At 45.5% G+C, this 20,626-nt stretch overlaps 1 protein-coding gene across 2 annotated transcripts in view; it reads right to left on the bottom strand.

Moving 5' to 3' along the window:
- Positions 1 to 20,626, bottom strand: part of MFSD2A (MFSD2 lysolipid transporter A, lysophospholipid) — a 36,400-nt gene that overhangs the window by 11,593 nt on the left and 4,181 nt on the right. For both annotated transcript variants that reach the window (XM_035119051.2, XM_060275813.1), the window contains exons 2-8: positions 18,668 to 18,793; positions 17,606 to 17,730; positions 9,719 to 9,842; positions 8,148 to 8,226; positions 6,205 to 6,380; positions 4,722 to 4,812; positions 2,147 to 2,268 (exon numbers count right to left, since the gene is read on the bottom strand). In XM_035119051.2, coding sequence (XP_034974942.2) covers positions 2,147 to 2,268; positions 4,722 to 4,812; positions 6,205 to 6,380; positions 8,148 to 8,226; positions 9,719 to 9,842; positions 17,606 to 17,730; positions 18,668 to 18,793 — 843 coding nt within the window. The remainder of the gene's footprint in view (positions 1 to 2,146; positions 2,269 to 4,721; positions 4,813 to 6,204; positions 6,381 to 8,147; positions 8,227 to 9,718; positions 9,843 to 17,605; positions 17,731 to 18,667; positions 18,794 to 20,626) is intronic.

Genomic DNA, 20,626 nt, shown 5'->3' on the forward strand with positions numbered 1-20,626 from the left:
AAATGAAAGAACAACCTTCATCGTGTGTGTGTGGGGGGGGGGGCTACTAGACATTCTATTGTTGTGACCGTAACCTAAGTTTAAGGTGGCATTTGGTAATTAGAATTATATATCTGAGTTTCTAACACTGGCCCTAAAGATATCTTAAATAACAGCTCCTCTATCCAAGAGTGTGCTGAGGTTTATACAAACCAGATTTTTATGGGGGGGGGGCGACACAGGGGAGTACAGCCTATATTCAGACCAATACGGTAACTCCAGAAACAGAGGCATGTAAAAATAAACCTCTGTATTGGAACTTGGAGCAGTGTGGTGTGTGTGTGTGTGTGTGTGTGTGTGTGTGTAGAGAGAGAGAAAAAGACGAGAAGGCTACTGGATGACTGCCACAGTCAAGGGGAAGGACGGCTAACAAAAGTGGAAGAATTCAGCAGATTCCCCAAGGCCAGAGAAGAAAAGTCACTATTCACAATTGAGCTGGAAGCAAAAAAAAAAAAGCTAAATGAGAAGTATTCAGCCAAGGAGCTAGTTCAGCATTGCTGCTGTTACAGCTTGTTGCTACTAGGGCAGATTCCAGAAAAAGTTAAGAAGTTTGCCTCTTTAGCAAGAATCTGGTATTAAGGACCCATAGACACCCTCTGGTAAAGTTCTTCAGCCTTGTCCGGTGATTGCTTCTATACCAATGCGTCTATAATCCAGAAATAGATCTAGGTCCGAGTTCATTCATTAAGCCCAGCTGTTTTCCTCTGCTCCTCCTTTTGAGGGCAGCCCATTTCATAGCACTCTTTTTGTTAAACCTTAGTCCTTAATATGAGGCCTTAGTATGTATTAACATTCTAGTTGTAGACATCTTGCCCTGGGTTCTGCCTTATAGCAGCTGCCTGTTTCAAACTAATTTACCTTGTCATTTGCTCAGTTTAGGACGCTATCTTGTATTACTGATAGAAAGAGAGCTGAATGGTCCTTCCCCAAATCTAGTCAGAAAAGTGCCATAAACTCAATGGGAACTAAAATATTCTTTTGCAATCTGGCTTCTAACACCACACTTGCTTTCAAGGAAACAGGAGACACACTAGGACACAGAACATACTTACCCGTATATTCCGGCGTACAAGACGACTGGGCGTATAAGACGACCCCCAACTTTTCCAAACTATAGAGTTTGAGATATACTCGCCGTATAAGAAATACGACCCAGCGTATAAGATGACCCCCGACTTTTGAGAAGATTTTCCTGGGTTAAAAAGTAGTCTTATACGCAGGAATATACTGTATCTGTGGGTGTCTGATCAAATTTAATGATTTGTGGCATTCCTATTACCAACTCAGGTTTCCAAAAGGCAACCAGGGTATTATTTAACTAAATGCACCAGGTTTCATTCTTAACTCTGATTTTGTGGGTGTTTTGTCTCCATTTCTGGAAAGAGTTCCAACAACACTTGTCGTAAAACCGGCAGATTATGGTTATTATAACTTATTCCCTTTTTAACAAGAATACTCCTGAACCAATCTATTCTGTCTAAAACAGCACTTGACTCTCTGTGTTATGGCCTGTACTAGGCAACAGAGCTATATGTCTGACTTCTTAGCTACCAATCCCAACATAGGGTCCCAGCAAAGTTGACAAATACTGTAAGACTTGCATTTTATTTTGCCAGCCTGGAAAGAATCCACATGGCAAGGGAAGAAAAACAGTAAGTCTGAAGGCTGCAATGAAATAAACCAGCCTGTGATCTTTGGATGAAGGGCAGTATATTAATTAATTAAACCAGCCAGCCAGCTGCCTGGAGACATCATATAAAATCATCATCTTAAATAGAGGTGGTCAAGGCAGCCCCTGACATAGGAACAAGCAAATTCCACACAGGGCTCACCGATGCAAATCCCAAGAGCCACCTGGCTAGGTGTTGTGGTGGATTTCGGGATTAGGATTTTCCCATCAAGGAAACAACAATGTTCTAAGCACTCGGGGAAATGGAAATTCTGTGCTCACCTGGGAACTTCTGTTCTTCTCAAGGAGAGAAGGTCACCAAGGTGGGGTGGGGAGGCCTCAAACAGACAGACCTCACCTCAGTGTGAGGAGAGAAAGGACCCCACCTCTGAAAGCTGGGTAGTAACAGTGTGTGCATGTAAAAGATGGTTTCCTTACCATAAAGGCCAGAGAGGTAAAGAGTAAGCCAGCGATCAGCTTGACGTAAGGGCCATAGTTCATCACCAGCTTCAAGCTTTGGAAGAAGGAAACTGGCTCTTCTGGCTGGAGATCGGAAGACTCTGCAGGGAGCAAAACAGAAGCAGACTAGGTCAAGTTATTTCCTATCAGAGGAGCCTTATGCTGCTTTCATGCTAATATTGTGCTGCTGCAAATTTTGTTTTGATTCTTTGATTCCTATTTGATTTAGTGAATTGCCTAGAGGACTTGGTTAGTTAGTTGGGCGGTACATAAACACCATAAATAAATTTGAATGCAAAATAAAATGCTGTGAATAAATGCCTTACAAAGCCTTCATTATTTATCTTGTTTTGTGTCATTTCATCATTTTGCTCCTGGTTTTAGGATCTGGCTATGAGGAGCAAGGAGCCCAAGGCTAAGCCGAGAAAAAAATTGCTCAGCCACCTCCCTAACATGCTTCCCACTATCATTGCTGTATAAGGGCTAGTGGCTGTCATCTCATAAGAGCTAAACACTGACACCCCCCCCCCCACTATCAGATCCTACCGTATATCCACACTACTGTGGAATTGTACCTTATGTGTTGCTGCATTTTAGCGAGAGAGAGAGAGAGAAAGCAAGAAGGGGCAGCCCTCAGAATGCCATGTACGTGGATTAGAAAAAAAGTAAGTTATGTAGCAAGGCCAAAAGATCAAGCAATGGAAGTGATAGGTATCTCACAGTACTGCAGAGAACGGTAATTAATTTGCAAAGGCATATAGAGAGAATTTATTTCCTGCAGTGAGCAAATCCTTCCCAGTTCCTATAAGCTCACTACAGTCATACCTTGGAAGTTCAACGGAATCTGTTTCAGAAGTCCGTTTGACTTCCAAAACATTCGGAAACCAAAGCACGGCTTCTGATTGGCTACAGGAATTTGGACGTTTGGCTTCCAAAAATAGTTTGCAAACTGGAACAGTCACTTGCGGTGTTCGGAAGCCAAAACGTTTGACAACTAAGCTGTTCGAAAACCAAGGTACAACTGTATTTAGGCTAACAAGTATATTTTACAATTTGTCCAGGACTCTACTACATCATGTTGGGGGGCAAGGGGAAAGAAAAAGCAAGCAAGCAAACCTATCAGGGAAATCTCCTTGTCAGTAAAACCTCCTCTTCATCTTAAGTTTAGGACTGTTGACAGATGGATTGCAAGACTCTGGCAGGACTTCCCCTTCAAAGCTGGCTAATTATCATTTCTCGAATGTGGAGTGTTTGGGTGATGATAGGCCTAGTTATCCAAGAAGAGGGACAATATTTTATAGCTGTGGGTGATTCTTTTGATAAGCCCCCTGCAAATGTGGCCTCCAGCACACCTTGAGGCTGAGTGGATTAAAAACCTCAAGAGGAACTTGAGTGACAAGGAGGCCTTTGAGAATGCAGAACAAAGATCACAAGGGCCAGCTTCTCTCCTCAATGGCTGGTTTCAACCAGCAGAAGTCAGGGGCTTTTCCACAAGGAGCTGGAGTTACGTAGGTGACGCTTGGTTTATGCAACGGGAAATTCTTGCAATGGAAATTCTTGCCCTGTGTGTCATTTGCTCTCTGGAAGTCAGCCCATGTATTAAAAGGGATTGGCCCATGTACAAAGAGGCACAATACGGACATCCATCCCCAAGAGGCAAGGAGTAGATTATTTTGCAACTATCAAACCAGCCTGATTACATGTCCAATGGGAAGGAAAGGCAGAAAGCATGTCTCCTTTTTCTAGCGGGGGAAAAAAGAGATCAGATGCTTATATAGCACATTAGGAGTGCACAGAATGTTTCATGGATAATCCTAGTTCTCTCAAACCAGAAAAAAATTATATGAATTGGAAGTATGAGGTGGGTGGAACAGAAGAGGAATGCATGTGAGTGGAAATATGCTTTTGAAAGCCAAACCATGGTTTGGTTGTTGCAGATTTAAAATAGGTCTATGTAAGTAATGGGAGGGGGACCAAGCTCAGTGTCAGAGCACACAGTTTGCATTCAACAGGTCGCAGGTTCAATCCCTGGCATCTCCAGGTTGGGCTGGGGAAAAACACCCCACCAAAAACAATGTAGCACTGCTGACAAGTCAGAGTAGACACTACGATGTTAAGCAGATAATAATAATACTGCTACAGTGGTACCTCTGGTTAAGAACTTAATTCATTCCGGAGGTCCGTTCTTAACCTGAAACTGTTCTTAACCTGAGGCACCACTTTAGCCTCCCACTGCCGCTGCGCCGCGATTTCTGTTCTCATCCTAAAGTAAGTTCTTAACCCGAGGTACTACTTCCGGGTTAGCGGAGTCTGTAACCTGAAGCGTTTGTAACCCGAGGTACCACTGTAATAATAATACTCAGCTAGATGAAGTAAAAGGCAGGTTTCGATGGACTCCTTTGGTATCAAGTATGAATTCTGCACTGCTCAACTTGCATCCATCTTTGTCACGAGCAAGTTGATTTCTTGGCAGATTATGCCTGGCCTTTTCCTTTTGGAGCCCATCCACTCCACCCACTTTGCAGAGATCACTTAAGCTATCCTCCTTGCTCACCTCGTCTTTCTCGAACACCCACAGATAAGACGATAGCACAAAGAATATATATCCCACCGATGACACCAGCTGCGATCATGTAGGCATTTCTCTGTACAAGGATAGGAAACAAGGTTGGGGTGGGGTGGGGAGACAGAAAGATGACACATCCAGATGAGAGGTGATGCTTCATATGGACTTTTCCCCCCAGCATGGCTAGGCACAAATGCATGGGCATCAGGAGAAGAGATTGTGGCAGCTTTGCTTCTCCCTGACTGCTCTGCAGTTGTGCTGTGCTGAGCTTGGCACATTTCTATAAGCCCGGGCTTATGGTTTAGTCAGTGCTTCCAAACCAAACTTAAGCTGTAAACAATAGGGCAAGCCTTGGTTACAGCTTGTGGTTCGCTTGAAGTCTCTATGCTCTTGCTGAGCCTTGGTTTGGCATGGTGTGACGTGCAAAACAGGCCATCATATGCTTGCCTGACAATGGAGTAAAACAAAAGTCACCATTCCAGGAAAAGCCAACAGCTTTTACCATGTTTCTCCGAAAATAAGACACCGTCTTATATTTATTTTTCCTCAAAAAAACCCACTATGGCTTATTTTCAGGGGATGTCTTATATTTTTCCTCCTCCTCCTGCCACGGCCGGTATTGCTGTTGTGCCTATCACTAGGTCTTATGTTTGGGGTATGGCTTATATTCCTTGAATGCTTAAAAATCCTGCTATGGCTTATTTTATGACTACGTCTTAAAATAGGAGAAACAGGGTATTACATTTGTATTCTGCTCTTTGCCTAAAGCACATTGAGCATTAAATTAGCACTATGAACAGGCTGAGATGAAAGTGTAGCTTTCCTTTCATATAACTGACCTGGAATTCAATGGGGGGGTGGTATTAAAGCATCAAGAAACAGCATCGGGTTTGATTGCTGCACCTCCAGTTAAGAATGGTTCTATGGAAAAGTTCAATTTAATCAGGGCAAAAGAAACCTGGGATGATAGCATAAGAACGCAAGAACCCAAAGGTTCATCTAGTCCAAGGATGGGGAAACCTGTGGCCCTTCAGATGTTACTGGACTGCAACTCCCACCAACCACCATCACTGAGTAAGCGTGTTGGTTGGGGCTGATGGGAAATGAAGTTCAACAAGCTGGAGTGATGCAAATTCCCCATCTCTTTTGTAGTCCATCTTCCTGTTCCACACAGTAGCCAAATATATGTCTCTGGGGAACAAAATAAGACATGGAGGTAAGACATGGAGCCAAGAGCTCTCTCTCCTTTTACTTCTGCCTAGCAGTTGGCATTTGGAGGTATGCTATCTCCCCTGAACCTGGAGCATCAGTGCGTATTCAGCCTGGCTACTAGACAGTCTTCTTGACGAAGAAGCAGGAGGAGGAAGAGTTCTCTCTCTAGCCCAGCTCCGCAGCCATGAGCTTCCACTAAACCCCTTATTATATTATCCCAACCAAGTAGAATTAAGGAATGCTCAAAAGGGATCTGTACCGTGTCCGTGAGTGAGCCAGTGTCATGGGTGATGTTGACCTCTTCCATGGCCACTGAAGAAGTATTGCCAATGTTCAACAAGAGCGGGTCTGGAATGCAAGGTGTGCCCACTTTGCCCACAATTTGCCCTTGGATGGCTGTTCCCAGCACTGTCCCAAGCACTTCCACCGTCATGCCTGCAGGAAAGGGATGCACAAGCTGTGGTTAGGCTAATAAGTGTACTGTTGATCCAGTCTTTACCAGAAATGGCATATGAGAACCTAGTTTACCCAACAAGTTTAACCATCACAAGTTGGCTAAACAAGCCCATTTCTGGTTTAACCCACTTAGCAACTGAGCCTATTTTGCAAAAGGTATTCAGTCATCTCCTGACAGTTTCCTGGGAAGCTATTTCCAAGTAAGCATCTACTTAAAATGGATATTCCCAAATACCCGATGGGGTGTAGATGTTTGGACCAAGAGGACTCAGGTTCAAATCGCCACTTTGACACGAAGTTCACCAGACAAACTTGGGCCAGTTACCATTGCTCAGTCTAACCTAACCTACCTCACAGCGTTGTTGTGATGATAAAATAGAGAAGAATTAAGTATTATGTCTTGAGTTTGGAAGAAATGCAGGATACAAATATGGTCAATAAATAAATAAATAAAGTAAATAAATATGAACAGAATCCGGCCCCTCATTTCCTAATCAATAGATAGAATTCCTTTAGAATGTAGAAGGAAAATTGGATCCATGAGGAATGTGAACTGCCTCTGAGCATCACCCTTATCTTGTAGTTGCTCAAAAGATCCTCGAGTGAGGTTACATTTTGGTCTCTGGTCTAAATATTAAAATTGTTGAAAATAACTCTTCTACATGTTACGATGTAAAATCTGGACAGTACTACTGTAGTGGGAACAAAGAATTTAATTTTTAATGCTCCCCCATGTGAAAAATTGAGTGGCCTACTTTACTACATATGGGAAGATTGCAAGTGAAGTATGTGAATTCCCTCCTCAATGTCCTCCCTACATTTCTAAATGGCACAGCCAGAGTTCTATTGCCCCAGAGCTCTATTGATCTGGGGCTGTTCTGACTAATAGGGTTGCCGGACTCAATAGAGGACGGGACTTCTGTGCCTTTAATTGCCCTGCTCTCTTTCGAGTCTGGAAACCTTAAAGAGAAACCAGCAGACCCTTTGCTTGGAAATTAAACAAAGGGTCTGCTGATTTCTCTTTAAGGTTTCCAGACTCAAAAGAGAGCAGGGCAATTAAAGGCACAGAAGTCCTGTCCTCAATTGAGTCTGGCAACCCTACTGACTAATGTGCAGAACAACCCCAGATCAATGCAAATATATATATTTGTAATAAGGCTGATTTGCATCCATTCCAAGGAACTTAACAGTGCTGAACTTCCTGAAACTTGGAAGAGAGCAGAAGTGTAGGACATCCCGGGAATCTTAATGTCCAATTTTCATTGGGGAAAAAAAATCTTTTGAATGCAGCAGCAACGAAGTGCTCCTGCCCTGTGTTTTCCAAACTGTCCTGCACAATTCATCCACAACCACTAGGCACTGAGCACTAGCTTTGCAAAGGTGTGTTCTTCCTGTCTTAAGTAAACACTCAGAAGTGGACAGGAATAGCCTGAAAAGTCTCACCCCTTTTCAGCAAGTTGCTTCCGCTCAAATGCACACCTTACTGCACGCAACGATGACGCTCAATCATCAGCAAATGTATAGACCTCCAGTCATAGCAGCCAGCCGCACACACCCAAAATTTCAAGCCTCCACATGCAACTGAGCAGGGCATATGAGCAAATTTCATGCCGAAGTCCCACCAATTCACAATTAAAACACAGATTAGTTGGAGCAAGAGGGCAGGCGGTGGGGGGAAAAAGTAGACAGACTCTCAAATGAATGGAGCAAAAGGATTTCAACATTCAAGGAAGTGGCGGTTCTTACGGTAGGCAGTGGCAGAATCTCTCTCACTCTGCTCCCGGCTAATGAACATGGTGAGGGCCGAGTACGGAACATGGAAACACTGCAGAGGAGAACAAACAAATAAGGAAGTGAGGCCACAATCCCCTTGTCCAACCTGCAATTACAATATACAAAAGGAGAAACGAATGCAAAGCGGATGCTATTTTAGGAGGGTGCGGTGGGGATGGGGTGATGTAGAAGAATAGTTAAGCAAGGCTTTGGGGGCTGACGTGTGCTGAGTTTCCCAACCTGAAGAGGATTAACTCCCTACTGGACAGGCCAAGCCCTCAAAATAAGATAGGGTAACTTTGGAGAACGCTCAACCTGCAAAAATAGAGCATAACTCAAAAACTGCCCAAAACTGTCTAGATCTACCAGGATCCTGTCTTGTGGCAAGCAGGAACCCCTCCTCCTCCTCCTCAGGCATTTAAATATGAAAACCAGACCAAGAGGCACAACAACATGTGGCAAGCACATGCCTAGCTAGAAAGGGCCTTAAATCCTTCTCAATGGTACTAGACTATTCCCATTTACAGAAAGTTTTACAACAGCACTTCTCAAACTATCTGATGTGGTGGGCTGGCATCCCCTCCCCAGTGTGCCAGGGGCCAGTAGCATATTTGGTCTCTGAAGCACACACCCCTCAACCTTCTCTGTGGTGCAGTCGCTGCAGACAGGCAGCCAATGGCTCACGGACCTGCTGCTTAGAGGCAAACAAGACCAACAGACACACACCTTCATACAGTGCACACTTGTTCAGTTTTATTATTTAAGATTGGGGCTGGGCGATATCGGCTTTTCAACATTGCGGTGTATCACCAGCCAAACATCATGGTTTGGTGATATACCAAGGAACTCTTGCACTTGGGGAGTACATTGCAAGGGCTCTGCCAGACCTACGTTCCGCAAAGCACCAAGCAGAGAACTGGCAAAGCCGCTTTCTGTAGGCATCGACGATATACGATCAAGTTGCCCCACAGCAGGGGTCCCCAGACTTACCTGGCTTTGGGCCAGTGCCCGCCGCGCCGATTGCGCAGCAGGCTGGAGGACAGGGAGTGTGTGCGCAGCGGGCCGGAGGGCGGGGGAGTGCGCCCCCGTGCGCATGCGCACACACACTTACTGGCGCGGTGGCACGCTTCCAGGTCGGAAAAATCGCCGAAAATCGTTTGTGCGCATGCGTATGGGCTTCCCCCGACCCGGAAGTACACCGGAAATGACCTCTTCTGGGTCGGGAGAGGCCCATACGCATGCACACAAACGATTTTTGGCACTTTTTTCCAATCTGGAAGCGCGCTGCTGCGCTGCACGCCATAAGAGCGGGTGGCGGGGGTCATCGCGAGCCAGATTGGGAGGCCAATTCCCCTGCCCCACAGGGAACTCGATTCTGCAGCTGATCTGGTCACATCACATATATGATGTCGGTTGTGAGGTAAATGAGGTACAGGTTTGGGGGAGAATGGCCTTCTGGGCCAAATCTGGCCTGTGGGCTGGAAGTTTCCAACCCTAGCTCAAAAGCAAAACGTAGGCTGTGCACCAGAAGATGAGAGACTCACTGTCACGAGGGTCTGGAAGATGCAGTAGAAGAAGAGATACCACATCACTTGGCCTTGAGAGATGTCGGGCACAAACCATATCAGGAAGTAGGAGATCACAGCAAAAGGAGTGGAGAATATAATCCTGTTGAAAATTAAAGCAAGATGAAAAAAACTTGATATAGTTTGGGGTTTGGAGAGAGGAAAAGGAAGAGAAAAGGTGTAATTTCATACAAATTAGTCTAGTTTTAAATGCAAGGGACATAGTCCATTGACCACCTCTGCAGAAGTTCTATTGTCCTTGGCCTAACAGGCTTTTCACCTTCCTGTTCCTTTTAGGGTTGCCAGATTCAATAGAGGACGAGACTTCTGTGCCTTTAATTGCCCTGCTCTCTTTTGAGTCTGGAAACCTTAAAGAGAAACCAGCAGACCCTTTGTTTAATTTCCAAGCCAAGGGCCTGCTGGTTTTTCTTTAAGGTTTCCAGACTCAAAAGAGAGCAGGGCAATTAAAGGCACAGAAGTCCTGTCCTCTATTGAGTCTGGCAACCCTAGTTCCTTTCAATGACTGCTGGGGACTGGACCACAGCAGTTCTCATTACCACAGAGGAGTTAAAGCTGATGTCAGTCTTGAACTTACTAGGCCGCCTTGGAAAAGTCACCAGATCCAAGTCCCTGACCTGAATCATAAAGGATAATTATACTGGCCTACTTTTAGGAAGCAAATACTGACACAATCCTTGGGAAGCGCTTAGACAACTGGAAACAAACCAAGTATAATTGTTATTCTCTTCACTGTATGGCTGCGGTGTGTATCCCTGTGAGCCCCGCCTCATGGTCAGAACCTTTGGTTCAGCTCCAAGGGATTAGATGGCCTTCAGATTCAGCTTCCAGTCCTACAAGCTTATAATTTCAGGCTTGTCAGTGCTTGGGCGGGATTGGGTGGGTAGGAGAGAGAGAGAGAGAGAGAGAGAGAGAGAGAGAGAGAGAGAGAGAGAAGAGGCAAAGTTCCAGAGAGCATAAAGAGCTGAGTAAGGTTTTGTGCAGTGGGGCTTTGACCACACAGTCTCCCTCAATGAGGCAGCAGGAGCAGGCCTGCTGAGCTTTAGAACCTGTTGTGAGCAACAAAGCAGAGATTTGGCAAGAAGGTCCGTCTACTCCAGGAGGAGCTAAGCATTTTGCAGGACTGGGAGGGAGGCAGGGGAAGTCTACATGCTGTGCGTGTGAAGCGAGGAAAGCTAAACCAAGGAACTAAAGTGCCACCTTCTCCACCCAAAGAGAGGAATTCACTACCTCCCTCGCTCAGAAAAGAGAACTGAACTGGCTTTCTTTGCGTATCTACTTTCCATGCAGGACCACATGATAAGACAGACCTTTAAACAGCCACTTGGCCATCCAATGACAAAGAATTAGGTGTAGGCGGCCAGCCTATTTTAAGCCACAGAAAACAGCAAATAAGTGTGGCTTGGCAGGCCAAATATTTCTGCAAGCTAGTCACTCAGGTGGGTTTATTTCCACAAGATACGCGTTGCACGGAAGGAAAAATGGCAATGCTCAGAATTCCTCCCCCAGATAAGCTAAAGATCTGCATACACCCCAGAACAAATAAAAACCCAGGGGGGAAAAATGCATGCTGGAAAGCAGTGGCGTATCCTGCAACGTAGGCAACTTGGGCTACAGTTTTTGTCCTTAACTGGAAACCTAGTTCTTTATCATTCAACGCCTCTGGTCCTCCAGGAAACCAGAATGCGTTGCTGTATGTTCTCTGTAGCAAGGATACGTTATCAACAGGACAGAGGAGTACATAGAGACGGAGGGCGGGAATTGGGGTGAAGAGGCAAAGAGGAAAACATCCATTTATTCCCTAGGAGAGAAATTGCTAAATCCTTTTACAGGAAAGGACCTGGTGAACGTAAGAAAAGCCGGCTAGATCAAGCCAGTAACTGAGCCCCCCATTCTCACAATGGCTTGCCAGTTGTCTGCAGGAAGCAAGCAAGCCAGACCCAAGCACAACAACCCCTCTCCTCTGCTGTGGTTTTCAGCAACTGGTATTCAGAGGCACAGTGCCTCCGACAGGGGAGGAAGAACCATATTCCTCCTAAGTGAAGTTGGCCTAATGCTCGTCAACTTTTCCCAGCTCTTCCAATCTAATAAGCATGGAGAGTAGGGATCCAACCAAGCAAAACTCCCCCCTCAACACTAAAACAGGCTAACATGAGAAGAGTGGATGCTCAATCCAGGTGGGGTTGGGGGAGGACTGGCTGGCTCATTCTTGCCTTTCACCTGCTAGCTAACACACAGAGGCAAAAATCGAAAGTGGCAGCAGGTTACACACATGTACACACCCTTTGATAACTAAACTCAAGGTTGCCAAGAGAGATCTAGAAGACACAACCTATAATGGGAATGTGCTCTTGCATAGGCCTCATTAAAATGAAGAGGACCCTTGCAAGAACACATTGTCCTGATCTCTAGGTGCAGTTCTCATTCAGTTCAATAAGCCTTTGTGTAGGACTTCTCTGTGGAATGTACACACTAGAAATGCGTGTACTGTCATTTGGATTTTCTGCATTCTCAAAACCCTCAGCTTGTAGGCCAACCTTGGCCCTCCAGGGGGTCTGAGTTGGTCTGAGAGGCAACTTCCCCCAGAAAACACCCACCCATTCTTCAACTGACTTCAGTTATCTGATGGGCAGGAGGGGGAGGATAAATCCTGTGCTGGCTGTTCATGAATGTTTCTCATGTAGGAACATAGCAGTACAGTATAGCCAAAATGAGCAAGATTCCATACAAACCCCTTCCTGATTCAGGGATGTATTTGAATGGAAACCCCTGGGAAAACAAGTTTTAGCAGTGCCTTGAAAGGGGCTTTGAAGTCCCAACTTTAGCACTTCAAAGCTCTTTGCACTTGATGTCATTGTGATGCCATGTGACCGATAGCTATTGTGGAGAGCTAGTCTGAATTAGTTTCTCTTTTTTAAAAAAGGTGTCTGTGCGCATTTTATGTTGGAATAATAAAAAAATGCATGGCCATGGGCAATCCTGGTAGAATTCTTAGGAATCTGATTTCTCTTTTGGGGGCTGCAGCCATGTGGCCGAAAATTAAATTTATCCCCCAGGGTGTGTGCAAGACTACTTTTCTCCATCTGGCAAGGGAGGAGAGCAAGGCAGGCAGACGGAAGAGAGAGAGAGAAATTATTTTAATATGACTCATGGGCCGTTTGCCCCACAGCATGCCAATTCCCATGACGCGGAAAGGAAAGGTGACGTGTGTAGGAAGCTAACACAGTCACAAGCGTCCTGGTATTCTGAACTGCTTCTAGATACTCAGTATTTGCATAGCCTTCATCTTGCTCCTGGGCTTAAAAAAAATCCCCATAAACTCTACATAGCTTGATGGTGCGGAAAGTGGGGGAGTGTTCACACCCTACAGTGGGGATGCCCTTGTGGAGATCCCCGTGTAAAGAACCTTTTAAGCAAGAATGACTGCTACAGAGTTCAAGACCCGGCGGCCAGCTTCATCCGTTTCCTCCTCTTCAACCCATTATAAGAGTGACAGAGTCTCCCAGCAGTTTGACTTCTAGTAACCCCCGATCTGCAGAGATATATGAAACAGGCTAGACAGGCACACACCCTGGCTCTCCATTGGCTGAGCTCCGATGGTGTGTTCCACTGCAATCTCTTCTCCTTCCCCGCCCACCGGCTTTAACCGTTTCCTCTGCCATGTGTGAAATAGCTTCCTTCCACACACATTGCTCTTGGGGAAAGGGGAAAGCGTTTGATTTTCAGCTCTGCTTCAAATCAGAATGGAAAGTGTGAGGTGGGGGCAGGGGGGGAGGAAGGAGATACTATTTTTTTTATAAAAAAAGAGCAATTTTTCAAAAGTAAGTCTCACTTCTATGTTGAAGTGTTTAAAAGCAAACTTTTCACTGTATTATTATTGTTCTATTTATTTATCATTATTAAGATTAAATTTCTATACCAACCTTCATCCTAGGAGCACAGGGCAGTTTACAATGTAAAAACACAAAGATGCATAACATAGTAACAAGCAACAACACCGCCCAGCCACCCAGTACTGTACTGTACTGTACTGTACTGTATTATTATTGAGCAGTAAAACCCTGGCTCAGTTTGCATGAAATGCTATGCTAAACCACAGCTTAGCACAAATGAGCAAGTTTCCCAAGCAAAGATCGCAGCCACAGTGCTTCTTCCGCTGCTACCAGAACCAAACTGGGGCCAGACAAACCAATAAGCTGTAACCCAGGCCTGTTCTTGGTTTACCGCTTGTACAGAGAAGTCCTCAATCACAGAACCCCTGCAAATGATACTGGGGAACCTTGTAGGGTGCATGGAATCAGTCATTGTCTGCAAATTGAGTGTGTGTTCCAGAACCACCACCCCCCACACACACCTGTGTTTCTCCTTGTGGCTACTTCTTGGAGAGGGAAGACTCCCCAAAGCCACTGCAGAGAACACGCTAAAGATGTTGTGGGCAATATTAGAATTAGGCTACAAGCCTTCATATGCTAAGCCCCATCAAAGACCGTGGGACCTACTTCTAAGCAGATGTGCACAGGATTGCATCGCAGGAGTGAGCCCTGTTCCTTGTAAGCCTGACAGGAGAGACGTGCAATGAAGAGGAAGCCAATTTTAGAGAGGAGCAAGCCGACTCAGGCTGATAAGGACACGACCTCATAAGCCATCTGATCAGCCCACTTACCGCATCAGAAATCACTAAACTTAACTGCTCTCTGACATGTTGCTATTCTGGACTTTCAATATTTGCAACTCGCCATCCGAGATGCAAAAGTGAGGGAGAAGCACTGGTGCTATGGAAGCTAATTAAGCACACTCACACAAACTTCAACTCAACTATAGGAAGCCTTGCCCTTTGTCCCCAGCAATATCTCAGCTGCAATAAACTGCCAGGCAAGTTATTACTAAAATAGGTTTAAAAGAATCAGTTCTAGCTTGACAATGGCCTAGAGACGCTCAATGTCACTGCTAGGGAAGGCTTTCTGTTCTGCAATGAACCCACTTACAAAAGATTTCCATGAGATCATGTACAGGTGAAGATGAAGTCACATTTGTTTCTGCATATTCTTAACACATTCCAGACACTACTGGCAACCTTCTGTCTTTGTGAGTCATATATACTAGCGCCAACAAGGTATCTGGCTGAGCCACTCTCCTAACTGCAGAATTTCATTTGCTTCCCAAGAATAAACTAGTCCACTACTCCCAACAAATTTAATTAGCCCCCACCCACTTCCTGCTGACATCCTGGCCAGCATATCATAAAAAGCCAATGAGGATCTATATTATAAACAGCAAACACGGGGAGCCTGGGCGCTCCAGGGGATGTTGGGGTATAAATCCCATTACAGTCGTACCTCAGCTCCCAAACGCCTTGGGAGACAAACGTTCCGGCTCCCGAATGATCGAAAACCAGAAGTGAGTGTTTCAGTTTTCGAACGTTCTTTCGGAACCCGGACATCCAATGGGGCTTCCGTGGCTTCCAATTGGCTGCAGGAGCTTCCTGCAGCCAATCAGAAGCTGTGATTTGGAAGTCGAACGGACTTCCGGAACGGATTCTGTTCGACTTCCGACTGTATTCCATCGCTGCTATAAAGTATATAAATGGCTAACTGCTTCTTCAATAGCCAATCCCTATACAGCAAAAACAGAAGTACACCCTCACCACAGATGGCATACTTCGGGGAGTGGGGGGTGGGAATAGACGTAAGGACCCTAAGGCCTACAGAAGTACCAAAACAACCACCACAAGGACAACCCGGAGAAAAACCCAATAAGCACTGAGCAGAAAGCTGACCCAGAAAATGAGGAGGCGAAGGGGATAGGAGATGGGAATGAAATGGAATTACATGAAAGGGGGCACAGTTCACTGACAGGTACCCTGAACAACAACATTCCACACAGCAACATTTTGTTGTAGGCCCCTCCAGTCTATGTTAGACGCCAACAGGAGTTTTTTCTGGCTTCTGACTGGCCTGCCTGGACTGAACCCAAATAGCATCATTGCATGCTGGCTGGGCAGACACCCGCCCTTTATTCCAGTCCTGGAACCTCAGCAAAGGCAAGGGCAGTGGGGGAGGGATATTTTGGGCCTGGCTTTAAGGCCAACAGAAGCAAAACAAAAAGCACCAAGTTGCACCAGCAAATTTAAGAACCCCAAAGGGTGGGGTGGAGAGTATAATCATGCCCTACCAAGGAAAGGCATATCTAATTTCTCCCTGGGCAGTTCCTCCCCGCCCAACCCTTTTTTATATGTTATCCACCGTTAGGCTCTTCAGCCAGTGAGCAATGCAATCCTAGTAACAGAAGCAAATGCTTCCCAGATTCAGAGGCTGCCACTATACCTCAGCCATAACTAGCTATTGCTGACTATCAGCTGAAAGAGGATTGGGAGAGTTCAGACACAAGCAGCTGTCTCCTAGGATGCTTTTCCTTATAAATCCCAGGGTGCTAGTCAGCCCTTTTTTTTATTTTGCAGCAACTTCAATTTATCAAGAAGTTCCACTATCCATAGGAATCTGAATAGCCACAATGGTTTCTGGCCCCACTGCAAGTGCTAATTTAAACACATTTCCACCTTTCAGACATCTACTTTCAGACAGCCTCTCTCTTCCCTAATTTCTCCAAGTACTGAAAACAGGAAATATTAGGGTAATATACTGCCTTCCAGATTCTTCTGCACCCAATGTGTGAGGAGTATTGTGGAGACGTAGGCCTGTTAGGAAAGAGGTGGCAGCACTTTCCTAGTCTTCAAGGGGGGAAAGGCTGCTGTTTGCCCAGGCACCAAAAGCTTTCCAGTCATTTACACTCTCCAGTACTAGATGGGAAAAGCTGTAGTTTGAAGGTAGAGCCTTTAAACTTGCATGCTGAAAGGTCCCAGGTTCTATCTCCAGGAAGAGCTGCAACCCTACCTGACAGGGAACCTCTGACTATCAGTGATGACAGTATTATTAAAAGGATCCGTTACCCAGTTTTCACCTATACCAGGGTGGGGAACCTCTGGCCTGGGAGTCACATGTAGCCCTCCAGACTTGGCTATCTGGCCCTCAGGACATTCACCACACCCCTCACTGCCCCTGCATTGCAATGTGTCCTTGTGCTGGGAGATGGCCTCTTGCTTGCCTCATGAGTTTCCCCTACACAGGAGACTAGAATGACCAATCTCTGCCATTAAAATTCCACTCTGGGGTTCTTCCTCAGCACGCAGTTAAAAATATCAAAGCCTGTTCACAAATGCAAACTCTTGCCAGAATTAATTAGCAGCCGTTCATCTTCTTACTCTGAATTTCTCCCTTACACTCCTGGTTTAGTCCAAAGATAATTTAAATAAAGTCCATTCAACCTTGTTCTGGGGGGGGGAGTGCTTAATAAAACATTGTTAAATCCTTTGTTGGACATAAATCAAATGTCTGCCCTCTCTTTTCCTCGTTATCAGACAGAATAACATAGCTACAACTACATACGGCTCATTCATTTTGCAGGGGAGGCTAAGAAGGAAAAGGCCATTTTTCCAGCCTAGGAAGAACGGTCTGAATCCAGACTGCAGAGAGTTAATCCAAAAACTTCTATTCCTGCAGCTGGTGGGGTCCTTTCCTCCCTGCCGCTGATTTAGGGTCATTTGTCCTCATCTCAAACAATGCCTCTTGCTTGCCTCAGGAGTTTCCCCTACACAGGAGACTAAGCCAAGGGGGCGCAGAATTGAGAAGATTGCCAAATTTTGGCTTCATGTGGGGAGCCATATTATGAAAGATCTGCCCCGAGACAGACCCCCCCTCTCCATTCACAAATGCATGTGCTTCTCAACATAGGGACAAGCACTATGCACTGACTAGCTGTACAAATCCCAAATTTCGGCAAAAACCAGCTTACCAGGGCATCAGGCGTCCCAAGCGACTCCATGTCGTCTTACTGATGAAGAAACCCACCAGTGGATCAGTAATGGCATCCCATGCGCGGCCCACAAAAAGGATGATGGATGCATAGAAAGGGTCCAGCTATGCGGGAGAGGAAGAGAGCCAATTCAGGTCGAGCAGTTTAAGACTGAAGGTGTGGAAGCACGCGAGTACAAGATGAGGTTCCATCAGTTATGCTTTCCAAGTGCACCATTTTTCTTTGTCAGGCATCCCCAAACTTTGCCCCTCCAGATGTTTTGGACTACAATTCCCATCTTCCCCAACCACTGGTCCTGTTAGCTAGGGATCATGGGAGTTGTAGGCCAAAACATCTGGAGGGCCGGAGTTTGGGGATGCCTGTTCTTTGTCATCTCAGGTGGTCTTTGTCTGCCCCCACTAAGCTTGAACAACTTGTGACCTGCCACACATTACATAAGCCCAGCAGGCAGGGAGAAATGACACCATAACACAAAGACCAGCAGCTCCAAAATTGCAGCCTGTCAGGAGCTTGGAAAAACCCTTCAAGGCAGGCATCAAAAACTGGAGGGCCCAGGTGGCTAGCAGGGCACATTTTCCTTGGAAGAGAAACGTCCATCATGAGATGCTACTCCTGCGAACAACATAATTTACACAGGAATACAGAAAGCTGCCTTATACTGAGTCAGGACATAGATCCATCTAGCTCAATATTGTCTATTCTGACGGGCAGTGGCTCCCCAGGGTATTCAGACAGGAAGTATTTTCCAGCCCTACCTGCCAGGGATTGAACCTGCCACTTTCTGCATACAATGCAGATGCTCCACCACTGAGCTATGGGCATTCCTCCAACAGTAGAACTCAACCGCTCTCTTATGCTATATCGTTAGCTACAGTATATCCAAAGGCAGTCTTCATGCAAGGGCCTGTCAGGCATAGCGAAAACCCTTCTCCTGAAATGCCAAGTTTTTGTTTTAATTTGCAGGTTATTCAGTGGAATGCTGCATTCCATCATGTTTGGGCCACCCCTCAAAAAGCAGACATACAAGCAGGTCAGACTTACCTGAGCCACATCCAACAGGTAAATCTGCAGAAAGAAGCCCAAGGCGCAGCCAGTGATCTGGTAGGGCGCTCCGCCAATGGCATAACACACTTTGTTGCATATCGATAGCTTTCCTTTGCTTTCTCTCTGGAAAATAGAGGACAGGACGTACTAAATTAGCCACCATCATACCAAACATCTGATATGCCCAGAAGAATGTGTCCCAAGTACCCAGAGAAACTGCCTTTCTTCCTCATGAATCCACCAATTTAAAAAGGCAAGCGATTTCTGTAACATTTATTCTAATTCTTTGGGGGGTGAAGGATAGCAAGCTACACCACTGATTCATCTAGCCCAGTAGCGCCACAAATAGGGTGCCAACATTCAACAAGTGTACAAACTGTGTACACAAATAGTTGAGTTGCACACCAGCGCAGTTATCCAGCTGTAATGTTCAATGAGTATATGGTCTGTAGAGAAGTTTTTAGTGTGTGCCCAGAGTTGTTATTATTATGCATTCATAGCAATTTAGCTATACAAATCAGCAAGCATATTGTTTTTCACACAATCGCTTGTACATGTGTAGAGACAATGTGTACCTGTGTTCCATGTAACAGGCGAGTGAGCTTAAACACACAACTAATCCACACAGATCAATCTTGAGAGTGCATTCAGAGAGTTGAGTCCAACTTAAAAGGTTATTTTCAAACGCTGCCTGCATAAAACACATGCAAATCATTCCTGGGCATATTCAGCTTCTTGTGGGAACAGCATGGCAACCTAACAACTTTGCAACTAGTTGAGGTTGTTGGTTTTTTTAAATCACTTTCTTGCATTAATCAGCCTTGAATGACTTCCAAGCAACTTGTCATATCTGGTTGTATTAGCTCAAGGCATATTTGAGTAGACAGCTTTACTACTCCCCACTCTTACCGGTACAAGCAAAGATTTACATTGCTCACTCAATGTTTGCAAACAGCTCTGCCTCAAATGAACAATGGAGAAGCATCAAGGACGGACAACAGAAGTTGCCCAGAGTGGGTGTGTTGCTTGCTCGTGCGTGGCAATGCATTCCACACCACAACACTAATTTCCTGCAAACCAAGTAAAACTTTCCCTGTCTTTTTGTTCCCTGTCTATTCAGGGGGTGGGGTGAAATGTTTATTTTATATGTCTTTTACAGGCTGCAGAATATTTACCGTACTTTTAAAAAGCTAATCACGGCATACAAAACTATGGCCATGACAAGCCTACTTCTGAAACAGGTAACAATTTCAGAACCGACCAATTTCCCAGTGGTGCAGCAATATCATCATCATCACCATTCATTAAAATGCTAGCACATTTGCAAAGCTAAGCAGGGTCTGGTATGATTTCAAATTGGATGGGGGGGGGATGCATGTTGAAATTCCTGCATTGCAGGGGCTTTGGACTAGATGACTCTCGGGGTCCCTTCCAGTTCTATGATTCCATGACCACTGCTTCCCCCCTGCTAGCCTATACCTTGTTCTCTTAATGTTGGGGTGACTGAAACCCGGCAACATCTGGGGAGCCACAGCTAAACTTCCCAACTGCCAGTGGCTCTCCAGGGCTTCAGAGGGGAGTCTTTGCCAGCCCTACCAGGCGATACTTGGGATTACCTGGAACCTTTTGTATGGTGCTCTCTCTATGCAGCAGCCCTCCCCAAAGGTAGAGCAGTGGACTTGGAAGACTACCTGGTGAACTTTGGTCAGTCACATTCTTTCAGACTGAGCCTACCTCACAGGGTTTTTATGCAGACCAGACCAGTTATGCTACCCCGAGCCTTTGGGAAGACTGAATAACCCTACCCCACACCCAATCAGCAGCAGCAGCAGTCCCAAGTAAGGCTGTGTACAGAAGTTCTCAACTTGAGGTAACTCTTCCAGGTTAGCGGAGTTTGCAACCTGAGGCGTTTGTAACTCGAGGTACCACTGTACACATGATTACCTTTAAAGCACA

Source organism: Zootoca vivipara, chromosome 6, assembly GCF_963506605.1.
Source record: "Zootoca vivipara chromosome 6, rZooViv1.1, whole genome shotgun sequence".
Classification (NCBI taxonomy): Eukaryota; Metazoa; Chordata; class Lepidosauria; order Squamata; family Lacertidae; genus Zootoca; species Zootoca vivipara.